The sequence below is a fragment of the Cheilinus undulatus genome, linkage group 1 (genome assembly GCF_018320785.1).
Source record: "Cheilinus undulatus linkage group 1, ASM1832078v1, whole genome shotgun sequence".
NCBI classification, from domain to species: Eukaryota; Metazoa; Chordata; class Actinopteri; order Labriformes; family Labridae; genus Cheilinus; species Cheilinus undulatus.
Window position 1 is genome coordinate 29,561,603 of NC_054865.1, and position 15,676 is coordinate 29,577,278.

The 15,676-nt window shown below is 37.9% G+C and overlaps 2 protein-coding genes across 4 annotated transcripts in view; one reads left to right on the forward strand and one right to left on the reverse strand.

The window, feature by feature from the left end:
* cd276 (CD276 molecule) overlaps positions 1 to 7,934 on the reverse strand; it is a 107,698-nt gene extending 99,764 nt beyond the window's left edge. The window contains exon 1 of one of the 2 annotated variants that reach the window (XM_041785643.1): positions 7,659 to 7,934. The gene's annotated coding sequence lies outside the window, so the exon portion shown is untranslated. The remainder of the gene's footprint in view (positions 1 to 7,658) is intronic. The other variant, XM_041785635.1, reaches the window with a different exon arrangement.
* On the forward strand, positions 4,995 to 15,303 carry LOC121508631 (ubiquitin-like protein 7). Of its 2 annotated transcripts, none has more exons than XM_041785617.1 (11): positions 4,995 to 5,119; positions 9,709 to 9,889; positions 10,037 to 10,156; positions 10,258 to 10,343; positions 13,072 to 13,156; positions 13,250 to 13,307; positions 13,413 to 13,546; positions 13,810 to 13,859; positions 13,979 to 14,155; positions 14,692 to 14,805; positions 14,942 to 15,303. In XM_041785617.1, exons 1-11 carry the CDS (start codon positions 5,114 to 5,116, stop codon positions 15,080 to 15,082), a joined length of 1,152 nt encoding a protein of 383 aa, XP_041641551.1. In that variant the 5' UTR covers positions 4,995 to 5,113; the 3' UTR covers positions 15,083 to 15,303. The 2 variants fall into 2 exon arrangements, with proteins under 2 accessions (XP_041641551.1, XP_041641558.1); XM_041785624.1 differs by lacking the exon at positions 4,995 to 5,119 and adding an exon at positions 9,120 to 9,211.
* Positions 15,304 to 15,676: the final 373 nt, after the last annotated feature.

Sequence of the window (15,676 nt, forward strand, 5' to 3'; positions counted from 1 at the left end):
GGAACCCCTTTTAAATAATACATATATTTGTCATATTTATGGCATCATTTTTAAATAAAGCCAACAGAACTGTTTAAACTTCTGAAAAAAAGAGATTATATCAATGTAGTTTGCTGGATTAACTAATAAAGTTTTGTGTCCTGTATAGACACAAACTGCTTTAGAACATTTCAAGGCTTATTAAAGATAAACACAGCATGTGTTCTGTGCAAAATGGAGAGTAAAAATAAAAAGAGGAAGAAAACAGAGGAAGATGGGGGTCTATTGTGTAACAGACTTACTCATCACTCAGAATATTAAGCAATGTTGAGCCAATCCCATCAAAAAAATAAAGAAAATAATTCATCAGGCATCAAAGCATTGGAAATCTTGATTTCTGTATCTGTTATTATGTGCTTTTTCCACAGCTGTTTATGAATGATGATATTGTGATGCTCTGTGCTGAATTGCCTTTCTCTTTTTTATGTTACTCTGTACTGTGTTGCCATGAAATGAGCTTTTTAAATGTGCTACAAACATAAGTTCTTTAAATAGAAAATCGTTAAGAATAATAGGATGTGAGTAACAATCTGCTAGCAGTTTTTAAGCACTTGATTTCCTGTCAATTACTCATTTAGTGTTGCGTTAGTTTTCAGTGAATAAATGAAAAGGCTCGGCAGTCTGCTTCCTTCCTGCTTTTATCCTCATATCCTCACGCTGACTTATCTACGTCATTATATCTGCTCAATCTGTACTCTTGACTCTCCTTTATGTCCTTTATGACAATAAATCTGGAGGCAGGTATTTGTGCTTTAAAAGTGATAGAGTTAGATCCCAGCAAATCACCTTTTTTGGTAGAATCTAAAACATTCTGTTGAGCAGGGAAAAAAACACAATAAGATAAGTCTGATGTCAACTAAAGTTTACAGAAATTCATTTTTTTAAAGCACAGTTTCTCAGATTCCAGGGTAATTCAAGAAGGTTTTTAAAAGAATCAAGCTACAGTAAAATATCACAATTTCTCTTGATTATTTAAATTTTCATCAAATTCTCTGTTGACTAATAATTTAAAGCAGTGATGGGAACTACTGACCAAAATCATATCTCAATATTTTTCATCTGAATGGGGATATACAATCTAATTAAGTAGGGATGCATGATATAGATTTTTGCCAATATCCAATATTTGCAAATTCATTTTAGCTAATACCGATATCAGTACTGATACTTGAATGTTTATTTGAGAAATAAAACCTCAGTCCTTTAAACATACTGGAAGTTTAAGGCATGAACAAAGAGAAAGACCACAGCTGACACTGGTCTGTTGGTCCTGCCTATATTAACAGCCAATATTTGGGCTGTAATATTGGCAGAAGTTTTTCTACCTGCTGATTTTAATAACTAACCTTTTAAGCTAATATCTACTATCCTGCAGATATCTACATCTACAATATAAAGTGCTGATTTTTACTTTAATAATAATAATAACATCAAATATAAATGCACTAATTATATCAGAAATAAAATTCTCCACAGATAAAGTTAAATTTGCCCATTTATAAGAACACTTCAAATAGATTATCTTGTGGTCATTAAACCTATTACTGGTAATGATCCTTACTGAAAATACTGCTGACTGTAAGGGAGGGAATCTATATTATTTCTCAAGTCAACATCAGTATGACCTTATAAATTATACTAATATAAATGCTATTGTTGAAGTTTAAGTTTGAGTTCAAATCACTGGTATTGGGCCAAAACCTCTTACGTCCATTTTTCGGGATTTTCATTTTTTTCATAAATCAGTGCCATCCTTTACATCTGTCAGTGGGTTTTAAGACATTTTAAAGCAATATAAGGTGTCAAAAAGATGCTGACACTGACCATTCAGTGTCAAGTTGGAGAAATACACCTTTTTTTCATTTCTTGAAACGTGGTGATTTTGAAAATACAAAGTTTTTGCCTTTAATTTGAAAACCAAAAACTTAAAAAATGGTCATCAACTGCATTTGCACAAGAGCTTTTTCCTTAACAGGCACTTTGGGGGCTGGACCTTCACATCTACTATAATTTTAAAAGGGTCTAATTAACTTTTTTTTTGGTTAAAATATTTTTATTTCACTTTGAAGTAGTTAATTCTTAACAACAGTGAGATCTGGCCCCATACCGAATGCAGTCACAAAGGGGGGATTGAGATAGCTTTGTGAATAAGTGTCAAACCCAAGCAGGGAAACTGCACTCCCAAAATGCCTTAAGCTTAAAGTTGACACAGAACGGCAGCTTTAATCAAGAATGGACTGATGTGTACATGTCTTACATGCATTATATTTGTTAGTAACGGCTGACAGGTGGATTTCCGAAAAATGGATGAAACATAAAAATCATTCCTGATGAAACTGGTTCAATCTCAAGTGTTTCTATACTTATTTTTAATAGTTGTAAAGAGAACATGTTTTTTCCTCTGCACATTTTTTATATTCAATTAAGTTCTTGGGGCCAGATGGGAAGATGTGGAGGGCCAGATGTGGCCCGCCAGCCACAAGTTGATGATCACTGCACTATATTGTCTGTCTATATAATCATATTAATATCAAACTATATAATCATATTAATATCAAAAATCTATCTTATTTGTAATCATACTATTGTCTTACTCTACATATCATTTGAAACTATACTGTTAAGTATTAAAAACTTGATATAGTGCCTAACATGGTTGAAGGCATGAATATTAGGTAAGAGTTGGGAGGGTGGTTGCTGCCGTGCTCTTTTCCCTCCCTTTCAAGGCCACAGTCACATGATGTTACAGGTGTGCTCCAATCAAATACACGAGTGTTCAAGCTCAACAACAAAGAAGAGATCAGTCACATCATCAGTAAGGAACAGTACACACATATATGTATATTAAAATACAAATGCCTTAATTATATATTTTAATAATCATAAAAAGCTCATTTCTTTGCTAGACTGTCAGACTGCTCTATCGCACCCTTTGACCAAACATACAATCAAGACAAAAGCAAAGCACTGAAATAGAAAGTGTGCCAGGTAACAATTTCCACTAAATAGAAAACTTAAATCCACTGAAGTTTTAAAGACAGAGTTTAGACATCAAGACAGTTTGATTTTGACCTTGTCCAAAACTCAATGATTGTATACTCAGAAGGCCTGAATCTGTTAAATGTTTTCTGAACATGTTGCAAAGACAGTTTTCTTTTTATACAGTGTGTTTCTTTTTAATGTTGTCGATCTCTGCTTCACAGCTTTTAAATCAGAGGGTTTAAGAGTTTTCAATAATATCCTGGTTTTTCACTTCTTGCCACTGTCCTTGTAGTTACAGCTGATGAAAGACTTAAATTCAATGTGTAGCTTGATGCTAAAACACCCCAGTGAACACCTTAAGTGAAACCTTCTGTCTGAGCTGCTACGTTTGCACATATTAAAATTTAGACAAACTGTTCTTTTTGAGTGTTTTGGACATAACAATGCTTTTAAATCTGGGTCACTGGTAACAGATTCATGTTTTGTGAGGTTTTGGTATGGGATCTGATTAATCTCAGCTGGGCTATTATTGTCAGCTGTAAACGGCTCCACCTCATGGCCTAACCAGAATCTTTTCCATGGCGCTTCATTTATGACTTCAGCAGAGGGGATGTGGGCAGGAGTGCAGCCTCATCACAAAGTTTCCCTTAACAGCGCAGACTCTCCACTTGCTCTCTGAGTTTTTTAGAAGACATGATAGACAAACTTAAAATAAATTCTTACAAGATTATATGAATCTCCCAAGATGTTTACCCCTTAGAGTCAGAGAATATGGGGTTTTACAGCACACAATCAAAAGAATAAATATTCTACAAGGAGCAGAGCAGACAAACATCACAGCCAATTCTCAAAAAAGGGCGAGATCTCTAGGTTTAAATATGCCAACACACCAAACCACAGTCTGCCTCTGCCTGTGGTGTGCAGACACCAGGAAGCCATCAAAGGTTTTTCTTTTTCGTGACTCAAGTGTTTAGCTGAGCCCATGCCAGCATGGAAATGCTGTTTTCTTCCTTTCATTTAACAATTCAGCTCCAATCATTCTGCTTAAAGTCAAGGGATCAAAGCAAACAAGCCATACTTCCAATTTTCACCCTAAACAATATAATAGTACAATAAAGATTAATCACAGAAGACTGCATTTCAAATTAGCAGCCGCGTATCAAAGCTGATGCTAGTTCTTTGTTCAGATGTTAATTCTGTGCTTAAAAATGTGCACCATTAAACAGGAAAAGAAACCCTCAGTGAAAGCCTGTTTCATACTGAATGTCAACAGTTTCTTTTAATGATTGCTGGGAAACTTTGGAGCATAATGACCGGGGTGTTTCAGCTGACACAAAGCTAGAAATTGTGAAGCTTCTAGCAGAGGTCAGGGGAAGAGCATGAAGATGATGTGTCTTGAATGATCAACAGAACTGAAAAGTACCAAAGCTTTCCAAAATAATGACAAATCTTCACTCTTATTTTTTAGCCTGAAGTTGTGGGTGAAAAAGAAAGCAGCAGTGATTCATTCAAATTCATAAGTTGGTAAAACCTAATGTTTGATCAGATTTTTAGGAGTTACTATAAGATGCCGTTACCTTTGTGTCTCCAGCAGCCCTGTGTAAAGTTTGCTTCTTAAAACGAGAACTTTGATTACAGGTTTGTAAGAAGGGAATAAATCTAAATGCTGCAACTCAACTCTTGCACATGGTCTAATTTTAACTAGAATCACATCTAAGTTTAAAATACTACAACAGCTCTCCTGTACCATCAGTCTCTTTTTTATCAATAATCATGATTTATCCAAAGATGTGTGACAACGTATCCCCTCACAGCGTGTTTTACCAACATGACTGTTCATGAATAAACCCCTCTCCTGGATGACGAAGCAGTTCCTCAACAACTATAAATATAAAGGCTGTGACTGACCTTTTGCGCTCAAACGTCTCATTGGCATATGACTGCCATCACTGCCAAGTTTCAAGAACCAATGGGAATCATCTATTCCCTCACAATGGGGACATACTACCCTGGAAGTCACTAGCTTTTCAAATCCATACAGCAGAAACGGTGAGATTTGCCAAGCCTTCTGAAGGATGACTGGATTCACATCATGCAGGTTAATGCTGCCCATGATAATCAAGTAAAATAGAAGTCAGAGTTTGTCAAAAGGTTGTCAAACTGTGGAAAGAACACTTAAAAACAAAAACTAAGGAAATTTGTGTTTGGTAGATTATTTCAATGTTGTCACAATGCTTCTTTGCAATAAATCTTACACAGTTTGAAAGCCTGTTAATTTCCCTGTTCAACGGTACCACATTGACAAGGAACATGCATTTTTGGGATGAGCAGCAAATGAAGAATTTGCCAAATCTTCTCTGCCAATGCCAAACAGCTTATTCTGCAACTGACTCTTGTTTTGAGCTTCTGGTACCCCCAGGTGCCTGATTGTCATCATTGGAGGCAATCTTAATACAGAGAGATATCGAGATTAGATTCTGCAACCTGTGGCAATTCCATATCTCTCCAGTCTGGGGGCGAACTGTATCCACCAAGATGATAACGCTCACCCCCACAGAGTGGGATTTATCAGAGACTACCTCCAGAATTTGGGAGTGGAGAGGATGGAACAGCCTGCCAGCAGTCCTGACCTCAACCCCACTGAACACTTGTGGGAATAGCTTTGGCATGCTATTCATGCCAGAGTGACCAATACAACCACACTGGCTGACTTTGAATGGGATGCCATCCCATAGCAGGCTGGAGTCCAGCATGAGGAGGAGGTGCCAGGTTGGTGTGGCTGTGTATGGTTCTTCCACACACTCCTGAGGCTCCTGTCTGTTAAATGTTTAAATTGTTAAATTGCCAATATGTCTTGTTTATACAATCCATCAAACAACACCAAACAAGAGTCAAGTGCAGGATGAGCTGATTGGCACTGGCAGAGAATATTTGGTAAATTTCTCATGGGCACAACCCACATACTCAGCTCTGCTGCTCATCCCACAAATGCACGTTCCTTACAGTTGTGGTACGCTTTAAAAGGGAAATAAACAGGCCGTCCAGTGGCATAAGATTCAATGCCAAGAAGCATTGTTACAACAAAAGAAATAATATACTTTAGTTTTAATGGGCAACTTTCCTTATGACTATAATCTACTCCTCTGTTCACACTGAACTTTGCATCAAGCATCTTATAATATGCAAACTAATGCAGCACTAAACCGTGTATTTTCCTCTGACCAGCATGTGAGATGGAAACAATGGAGTATAAACGATATGAAAAATGTAAAGAATTTGTATACAATGGGACATACACACTAACATCTTACCTTTTTAAACCAGAGCCAGTTAAACTCTAACAGCAATGTGGCATATATGCACAATAATGAATGTCATAAAACAGTACTTTGAACTGCCCACTGTCACAAACTTCAATCACAAACATGGAATATAATGTGTTGGACATCATTATCTCACTGCTATCAGTAATCTTTTCCTATACATATTGTCCAAATGAAAAATGCTACATCCTCCTACATCCCACAGGAAGCCATACCTGCCAGCAGAGAACAGCTGTACCAGCATGTGATAAAGGAAATGTGGCAATGAAATATCCTCATTAAGGCCTTTTAGAATACTTTTCTGTGACCCTTAGGAAGTTTTTTCCCACATTGTGATTTATAGAAAGTGTCAGGGGGTAAACTTTCTAGAAGTCACAACAAAAACAAAAAGTAATGTTTTGCCACTTTTTTAATCCTAATAAAGCTGTTGAAGGTTTTGATACATTTAGAGGCTTTTCTTTTTGAAGAGCTAGGCTAATGCTGTTTTAAACGAATATAATCTTCCTTTAGTGATCAGTCATATTTAAGCAAAAGTCTGCCACATGCAAAAGAGAGAGAGCTGTCGTAATTGCACAATTAATTTTTTTGTGTGTAGTTGTATAACTTAAACTGTGTGCCAGAGTTGACCAGCAAGTTGGGTGATTAAAATGAGAAATAACCCAAATCGAGGCCTGTGACTTTTCTCCTAGCTGTTGTGGTATATGGAAAAAGGTATCAAGACTATTTCATCTTTACAATTATTGTATTAAAGTTTAAAATCCCTGAATTATGACAACTCCTAAGATTTGTCTCGCAATACCCATTTGTGTCAATCCTTGGGATGTGGTGGGGGAACACTTAATGATACTGTAGGATAGGCTGCATATTTATAGCTTAGGCTAGCTGAGATCTAAAAGGCTGAAACATGATTCAAATTATATAACTATTGATAAAGTGCGTCATTTGACGTAATAGAAACTGAGTTTTGAGTACGGCTATTGAAGCCAACTGTTGCACTGTCGACTGTTTGTCAAATGGGGGCGCAACCCACTTCATTCATAAACAGCATTAGCTTCATGTGTGAAATACTATACAGCATAGCAGGCCCCTGTGCTGCTTTAAAACTTGAAAAAAATGACCATACTTGCCAGTAAATGGAGCCAACTATGTGAACCAGTTACCCTGCCCCAAGTGAGTTCATTGGGTTTTTTTCTGCTCCCCGCCAGCTGTTGCTCGTCTTTGAAAATAAAAGTTATCTTTCCAATTAGCCTACATATGACACGCTGTCTGATAAGTTCGTGCTCTGCTTTCAAACACAAGTTACTTAAGGCTTACCATGTTAGGAGGACGAAACTTAAAAAGCACCAACCATCCAGCGGCGGTGAGTCTTTTTTTCTCTGAGCAGCTCAGCCGATGTTATTTTCAGGAGTAGTTCATTCCTGTCACAACAAAGCACTGCGAAAACTGCTGCCGACGCTACGGCAGCTTCTTTCGACGGCGAATAAAGCTGTAGGGCGATTTTTCAGTGTATGGGTTTGTCTCATTGATTTGGGACGCTTCTCTCACTTCACAGTAAACCACTCCTTACCGCTTTGTCCAGCAGTGATGTCATACAGAGGGGGGAAACAGTCTGGAGAGTCCCGGCCCCCAGGTTAACCATTTGTGAACACACCGATGGTAGGCTACCTCGTTGTCATAGGCTAAAATAAAAAATGTAAAATATACATATATGGATAAATGTAAGTTCTAATTCACGCTGCCACTTCCGGAGGCAACCGGGGTTACTCCACAAAAAATCCTCATAGCCGATAAAGCTGAATGTCTCATTGCAGGGTCAGGGTACCAAAGTATTTTATTTTGAAAGGGCATTTGACTCGCAGCCGATAGCGCAGAATTGCAATAGAAACATTTATAAGCAAGAGGCTATTACCAATAGCAGCACATGGCCATTTTTCCTGTTATACTCAGACCAGTAAGACTACTTTAACACGTCCCTCATGTATGAAACAATGCACTTTTGGGCATTTTAGAAAATAGCCTAAAGTCCATTTTAGCCTTTTAAAATCATAAGTGTACCTTTAATTAATTGATTAATTAATTAATGTATGTTCTTAACCATTTGATTATCACACATATTTTATCTATTTTAGACGATTTTTGGTTTAACTCATACACACCATTTGGGTTGTACATTTTTTAATATTTATTCTGTAATTCTTTTCTATATACTTTGTTGCCTGCCTTTTAGTTGCTTCCTTGGCTGAATATCATTGTAAATAAGGGTTGCCCCCTCAGTGGTCTCTTGAGCATAATGTTCATCAATTAAAAGAGCCCAGTCTAGGACAGTGTGTCACAAATGACATAAAAAGCCATTTCCCCAGTGTGTTATCGACACTCGTTTGTGCTCCCTGTGTGTATTTCTGATTTTTTAAGAATTGTTTTTGTAACGTCGGCTATTGTTAAATTGGTAAACTTGCCTATATGACCTGGAATTAAACTTGCAGACCCAACTTTTGTCTGGAAACAGCCTCTGCCCAAGACATGACACAGCTAGGAAAATCTTGAAACAACACTGCAGCTGCAGAATCAATTGGGGACATTTTTTTTCTGTAGCAAATGACAAACGTTTAAGTGCTTAGACAAAACTGCAGCCTGTCTTGTGTGGAGATAGTATCTCATAATATAGCTGAAAGAGGGATTAAAATGTAGATAACGCTTTTTACTTTATCTGGAGGGATAAGGGATTTTCGAGGAGCCTGTAAAAGACGTACAAAAAAAAAAAAACAGTGAAGCTATTAAAGTCCCGTTGTTTGGGTCCTTCAAGTAAACGTCATATGTACCACGTGACAAGCAACCAGGAAGTGTATATCGAGTGACAACAATACCCGGTGAGTGTGCTACTTTTCAAATATACAGCAGATTAATCTACATTTCTATCAACCATTCATTTCATTATTGTCTAAGGATTTTTTCCAGACGCCAAACTATACGATTAGCTTACGCTCTGTTTAGAAAATCGACAAGTACAGCAAAACAGCTAGACATGGTTCAGCAGTTTTGCTAACGCATCTCTACATGTTTAAACCAAAGAAATAAATAAGGTATTGCTGCGTTATGTTTTAACCATCTAAGTAAGAAGTCATCGTGTTTACAGCCTCGGTCTGTTTTCTTTGTATTTTTGTTGTTCTCTGACGATTATAGCCATTGTTTCTCCATCTCAAAGTGAAACCAAGATAGAGCTGTTTTATTCACAGCCAGTATAACTGAAAGCTTACATCGTGACTGCCGTATTTATTCACAAATTTTGCCATCTATCATATTACACTTGTCTGCATGCATTAATACCCTGCCGTGACATGGGGGTTGTGTTCTGTTTATACGAAAGGTAAAGATGACATCTCCAGACTGGCAACTCTATTTAAAGCTGGTGGATCAGCCCAAATCCACCTTCCACTTCCCAGAGATGATGCCAGGGGATGTTTCACCTGGAGGATACAGAGTCGCTACTTTAAAACAACTTGTTGCAGCACAGCTCCCAGACTCCATCCCAGATCCTGAACTAATAGGTCTGTCCAAAGGATACAATCAGTTATCTGTAAATTAGACGTTTTTCTGTCTGAAGGAAAATCTGAACTGTGTCATATCTTTGTTACTTTTTCCCAAGATTATAACCCCTGTTTGTCTGCTCTGTTTCTGTTGATGTTTTGTATCAGAGCTGGTCCATTGTGGAAGGAAACTTAAGGATGACTTAACACTGGATGCTAGTGGGATTCAACCAGGATCCACTTTACATATCCTCAGAAAGACATGGCCAGAGCCAGAGAGCAGTCCAGGTCTGTTTGTAAATTTTCAGTCAAACATTTAAGCTGAACTTTTACAGTTTTACTACAACGGGAAATCTAACCATAGCCATGGATGTGCTATTCCTCTCTAGAGCCTGTAAACAGAGCTACTGCTGCTAGGGAATTCAGGGTGTTTCATGCTGCCCTTCACTCGCTCAACTCTACCTACAGGGACTCGGTGAGTGAAAGACGCAGCCATGATTATGCCCTCCACTTGTGCTCTTTGTCCTCATCCATGTTTGAAACATCAGAACTGTCATTCACTGTAGGCAACAGCATGTCTTAGGGATGTTAACACCATTTTCACAAATACTTGCTTGATTTAGAGAGTTTTTTTGCAATGGTGGCTGGATTTTTCTCCAAGGTCACTGTAGTCTATGGTCACAGATATTTACTTAAGATAATTTTAGATGTACAGTCGCTAGAAAAAGTATGTGAACCCTTTGAAATTTCTTGGATTTCTGCATAAATTGGTCATCAAATGTGACACAGTCTGCTTAAACTAATACCGTGCAAAAAATGATATATTTTCATGTTTTTATTTATCAAACCATTTAAACACTCACAGTGCCGGGTGAAAAAGTATGTGAACCCCTAGCCTAATGACTTCTCCAAGAGCTAATTGGAGCCAGGAGTCAGCCAACATGGAGTCCAATCAATGTGATGAGATTGGATGTGTTGGTTAAAGCTGCCCTGCCCTATTAAAAACACACACCAGTGATGAATTTGCTGTTCTCAAGAAGCATTACCTGATGTTAACCATGCCTGGCACAAAAGAGCTCTCAGAATACCTACGATCAAGAATTGTTGACTTGCATGAAGTTGGAAAGGGTTACAAAAGTATCTCTAAAAGCCTTGATGTTCATGTGTCCACGGTAAGACAGACTGTCTACAAATGGAGAAAGTTCAGCACTGTTGCTACTCTCCCTAGGCGTGGTTGTCCTGTAAAGATGACTGCAAGAGCACAGCGCAGAATGCTTAATGAGGTGAAGAAAACTCCAAGAGTGTCAGCTAAAGACTTACAGAAGTCTCTGGCACATGCCAACATTTGTGCTTAATGTTTTACAATAAGTAAAAAATTAAGCAAGAATGGAGTTCATGGGAGGACACCACGGAGGAAGCCACTGCTGTCCAAAAAACACATTGCTGCACGTTTGAAGTTTACAAAAGAGCACCTGGATGTTCCACAGCACTACTAGCAAAATATTCTGTCCATAGATGAAACCAAAATTGAGTTGTTTGGAAGGAACACACAACACTATGTGTGGAGAAAAAAAAGGCACAGCACACCAACATCAAAACCTCATCCCAACTGTGAAATATGGTGGAGGGGCCATCATGGTTTAGGGCTGCTTTGCTGCCTCAGGGTGGAAAAATGAATTCCCAGTTTTATCAATACATTTTGCAGGAAAACTTAAGACCATCTGTCCACCAACTGAAGCTCAACAGAGGATGGGTGATACAACAGGACAACGACCCAAAGCATAGAAGTAAATCAACAACACAATGGCTTCAACAGAAGAAAATACGCTTTCTGGAGTGGCCCAGTCAGAGTCCTGACCTCAACTTGATTGAGATGCTGTGGCGTGACCTCAAGAGAGCGATGCACACCAGACATCCCAAGAATATTGCTGAACTGAAACAGTTTTGTAAAGAGGAATGGTCCAAAATTCCTCCTGACCGTTGTGCAGGTCTGATCTGCAACTACAGGAAATGTTTGGTTGAGGTTATGCTCCCAATGGAGGGTCAACCAGTTATTAGCCTAGGGGTTCACATACTTTTTCCACCCTGCACTGTGAATGTTAACATGTTTTGTTCAATAAAAACATGAAAACATATTTTTTGTGCAGTATTAGTTTAAGCAGACTGTGTTTGTCTATTGTTGTGACTTAGATGAAGATCGGAACACATTTGATGACCAATTTATGCAGAAATCCAAGAAATCTCAAAGGGTTCACATACTTTTTCTAGCGACTGTATTTCAGCTGTACATGTGAACAAGGCACTGATGAATTGAGAGCTTTTCGAAGATTATCCTAAATCTCCTCCTACTTTAAACTGGCTTGAAGTCATTGAAATGGTGCATAAGATAGGAATGATTTGTTCATTCCAAGATGAACAAAATGGACTAAAGTAAAAGTGTATGGTATTTCCTGCTCATGCCTGCTGCTTTAAATGTTGCTTACCTCTCTTTTAGTGTCTGCTGTGAAAATCATGCATATCAGAAGGGATGCTTACAGAGCTCATCTGTAAAAAATAACTTACAATGCTGTCGGAAAAATGTAAATGTCATACTGCTCGGCAAATATGTCAGTTCTCTGTACTCTTCTTTTGTTTTAGGATGACTTTATAGAAATAAACATGTTTAAAAAAGAATGGCAGGATGTAAGATGAATTGGTAGAGGGATGATTTTGGTAGGGATGGGCACATTTTTCTGGCATTAGCTGGGGTTAGTCAATAAACTTTTTAGCAAGGCCCTCAAACAAAGATTTGGACCACACTCAAAGAAATACAGCATCTTTGTGTGTTCTGGTCTATCATGGCACAGAAGCAGAAATGACAGAAGTCATATAGCAGGATTAACCTTTGATATACTCCAGGTATTTATCCTGATATTGATTGTTCAAAAGCACATGAAAAGCTATACTTTTTTGACAAGCTGCTTTGGGTCTGTTTAAAGTATCTGTCATTTTTCACAAATTATGTTCATCAGTGTTGTCTCCGAAAACTGCCCCACCCCCACATATGTCAAATCTGCAGTCATACACTGTAGATTGTTAAATAAGTACAGATATGGTGTCAACTCACATTTGTAGTGGAAAAGTACTTCAGTCATTTCTACAGAATCAAATATTATTCCTGATCATTGCTGCTGAATTTACAAATGTCTCTCCTCTGCTCTTAGGTCTATAAAATGCTGACAAATAAAGAATCTTTGGATCAGATCATTGTAGCTACACCAGGGCTCAGGTCAGACCCTGTAGCTTTAGGTAAGTCATGCATTGTTTTAATCATCACCATGATTGCAAATTTAAATTATGAAAAAAATAAATTTTCTCTATAAAACTATTTTATCTGTTTAGGTGTGCTCCAAGACAAAGATCTCTTTGTGCAGTTCACTGACCCCAACATGCTGGACATGTGAGTGTTTTCCCTTTGTTTTTATCTGTGACATGAGGCATGAAAAGTGAGCACAGTATAGACACACAGAGTAAGGTAGTAAAAATGTTTCCATCCATGTCACAGTTTGATCAGTTCCCACCCAGCCCTTGTCAACGCCATCATCCTGGTCCTGCACTCTGTAGCGGGCAGTATGCCGGCTCAGTCCAGTGCCAGCTCATCTCGAAATGTTTCTGCAAGCTCTTACAGTGACATGCCAGGTAACAAGCAACAGACTTCTAATTTTATTTTCCCTTTTACAAGAGTGTACAAAGGTACTTTGAAACTATCTTTAAAAGACAGTCTTTAATTATCTAGTACTTCTTTGTGCTTTTTGTTCTCTCATTTTGTTGTTATTGTGATTATCAGGATGTTTTTAACCATTGGGACTGTGTTTTCCCTACAAATGTTTTTTTTTGTTTGTTTGTTTGTTTGTTTTTTTTTGTTTTTCTTTTTTGTGTGTGTGTTTTTCTGGATCTTGCAGGAGGTTTCATGTTTGAGGGCATGTCTGATGATGAGGAAGATTTCCAGACTGTGAGTCACTCTGCCTCATGCTCTGTATTAGTAATCATGGAAAGGAAAGTTTCAAGTTGGAAGTTTTTTGGTTTTGTTTTTTTGTCTCTCTTAGTATGTGTGTTGTGATGATATAACAGGGGAGCCCAGCAGGTCCCTCCAGCAGAGCAGGAGCCTCAGCAGGTATGCGGCCGGTGTCTCTTGGCCACAGCGGAGCGACAGGCCCTCGGCCTATAACACAGAGTGAACTGGCAACTGCTTTGGCACTCGCAAGCACTCCTGACAGCAGTGCGGTCACTCCTACAACTGCAAGCCAGGTGAGAGGTAGTTAAGCCCAAATGTCTTTGAGTAGTAACATACACTTTTCTCTCTCTCTTTTTTTTTTTTTTTTTTTACCATTTTGTACCATTTTTGCTTATATTTACCATTACAATGGATTTAAAATGTAACAATAAAGATGTGTATAAGTGTAGATTTTTAGATGTAATTAAAAGGGTTTCACAAAAATTTGGCATTTACCATTTAAGAAATACAGCTTTTTTCTAACTCCATTATTATGGGCTCATTAGTATTTTTTTTTAAATGAAGGTATATATATATATAGTTAAATATAATTCCACTTGAAAAAAAAAATAAAATTATTCTAATGATGATAATTGAAATAAGTAATAATAAACAATTACAAAAGATTATGTGTAATTAAAATTAACTCATTTTAAAACTATGAAAATGGCAGAATTAATTTAGGATTAGATCAACATATAAAATGCATTCCTACATAAGCTGACATTTTAATTCAGATGTATTTATGTATGCTTTGGTTTGCTTTTTTGTCATTTTATCTGCGATACAGTCGGACCCCTCCAGTAGTGTGGCCCCTATGCCAGCAGGGACCCCTGTCAGTAATGATCTTTTCAGCCAGGCACTACAGCAAGCTTTACAAGCCTCCAACATGTCGGCTCTACAAGTGAGGCTCCAAACTCACCCGCTACAAACTCATGGAGGAGACATGCTCTGATCAAAAAACAAGAAATATACAAAGTGGTAAAAGACGTCTGTTTGTGCATCATCATCATCAAGTGATTATGTTTTTGTTTTACCAGGGCCGCTGGCAGTCCCAGATGCAGCAGCTCAGGGACATGGGGATCCAGGATGAGGAGCTGATGCTGAGGGCGCTGCAGGCCACAGATGGTGACATCCAGGCTGCCCTGGAGCTCATATTTGCTGGTGGCCCAGGACTCTGAGCCCATTCCCCACAGACAAAAGCTTTTAAAGGGGACAAAGCAGAGGGAAGATTGTCAGCTTCTTTCCCAGATGTTATAAATGATTGCTTTGGACATACAGCATATTGGTCTCTTTTATTTGTACCTCACTGACCCAGCTTTTTTAAAAGTAACATTTCTGCTGAGATCTGCGGAGTTCATGACAGATTTATAATGTTGAAAAATAAATTTAGACATGGTTACCTCACTATTTCCTGAGCCTTTTTCCTGTTATTTTGTGTTTCTTCTAATAACAAACTTACCTCAGAGCCTCAGTTGAACTCTGAAAAATCAGAACGAGTGTCAGGTTTAATTTGTAGAGTGTACTGTACCAGTAAGGTATTTGCTCTAGTTTTAAAACTATGAAAATGAAAAATAGAAAAGAAAGAAAGAGCACGGAATGAGTGAATTCTGTGCCTGACGTGATTTATTCTTGCTTTGTAAGCACATGTAATAAAACAAGTGTTTGGTTTTAGTTTTGAAAATGTGTTTAAATTTACTGTCTAACACCAACGTTTGCATTATTCAATTCAGCCATTGTAACTATTTTATTTGACCACTAGATGGCAGTGCAGT

What these genes read in the sequence shown, in the direction of transcription:
- LOC121508631 (XM_041785617.1), top strand. An exon ending in ATGAGGAAGATTTCCAGACT is followed by an intron (nt 13,860 to 13,978) that starts GTGAGTCACTCT and finishes ATGATATAACAG; the next exon opens with GGGAGCCCAGCAGGTCCCTC. An exon ending in CTCCTACAACTGCAAGCCAG is followed by an intron (nt 14,156 to 14,691) that starts GTGAGAGGTAGT and finishes TCTGCGATACAG; the next exon opens with TCGGACCCCTCCAGTAGTGT.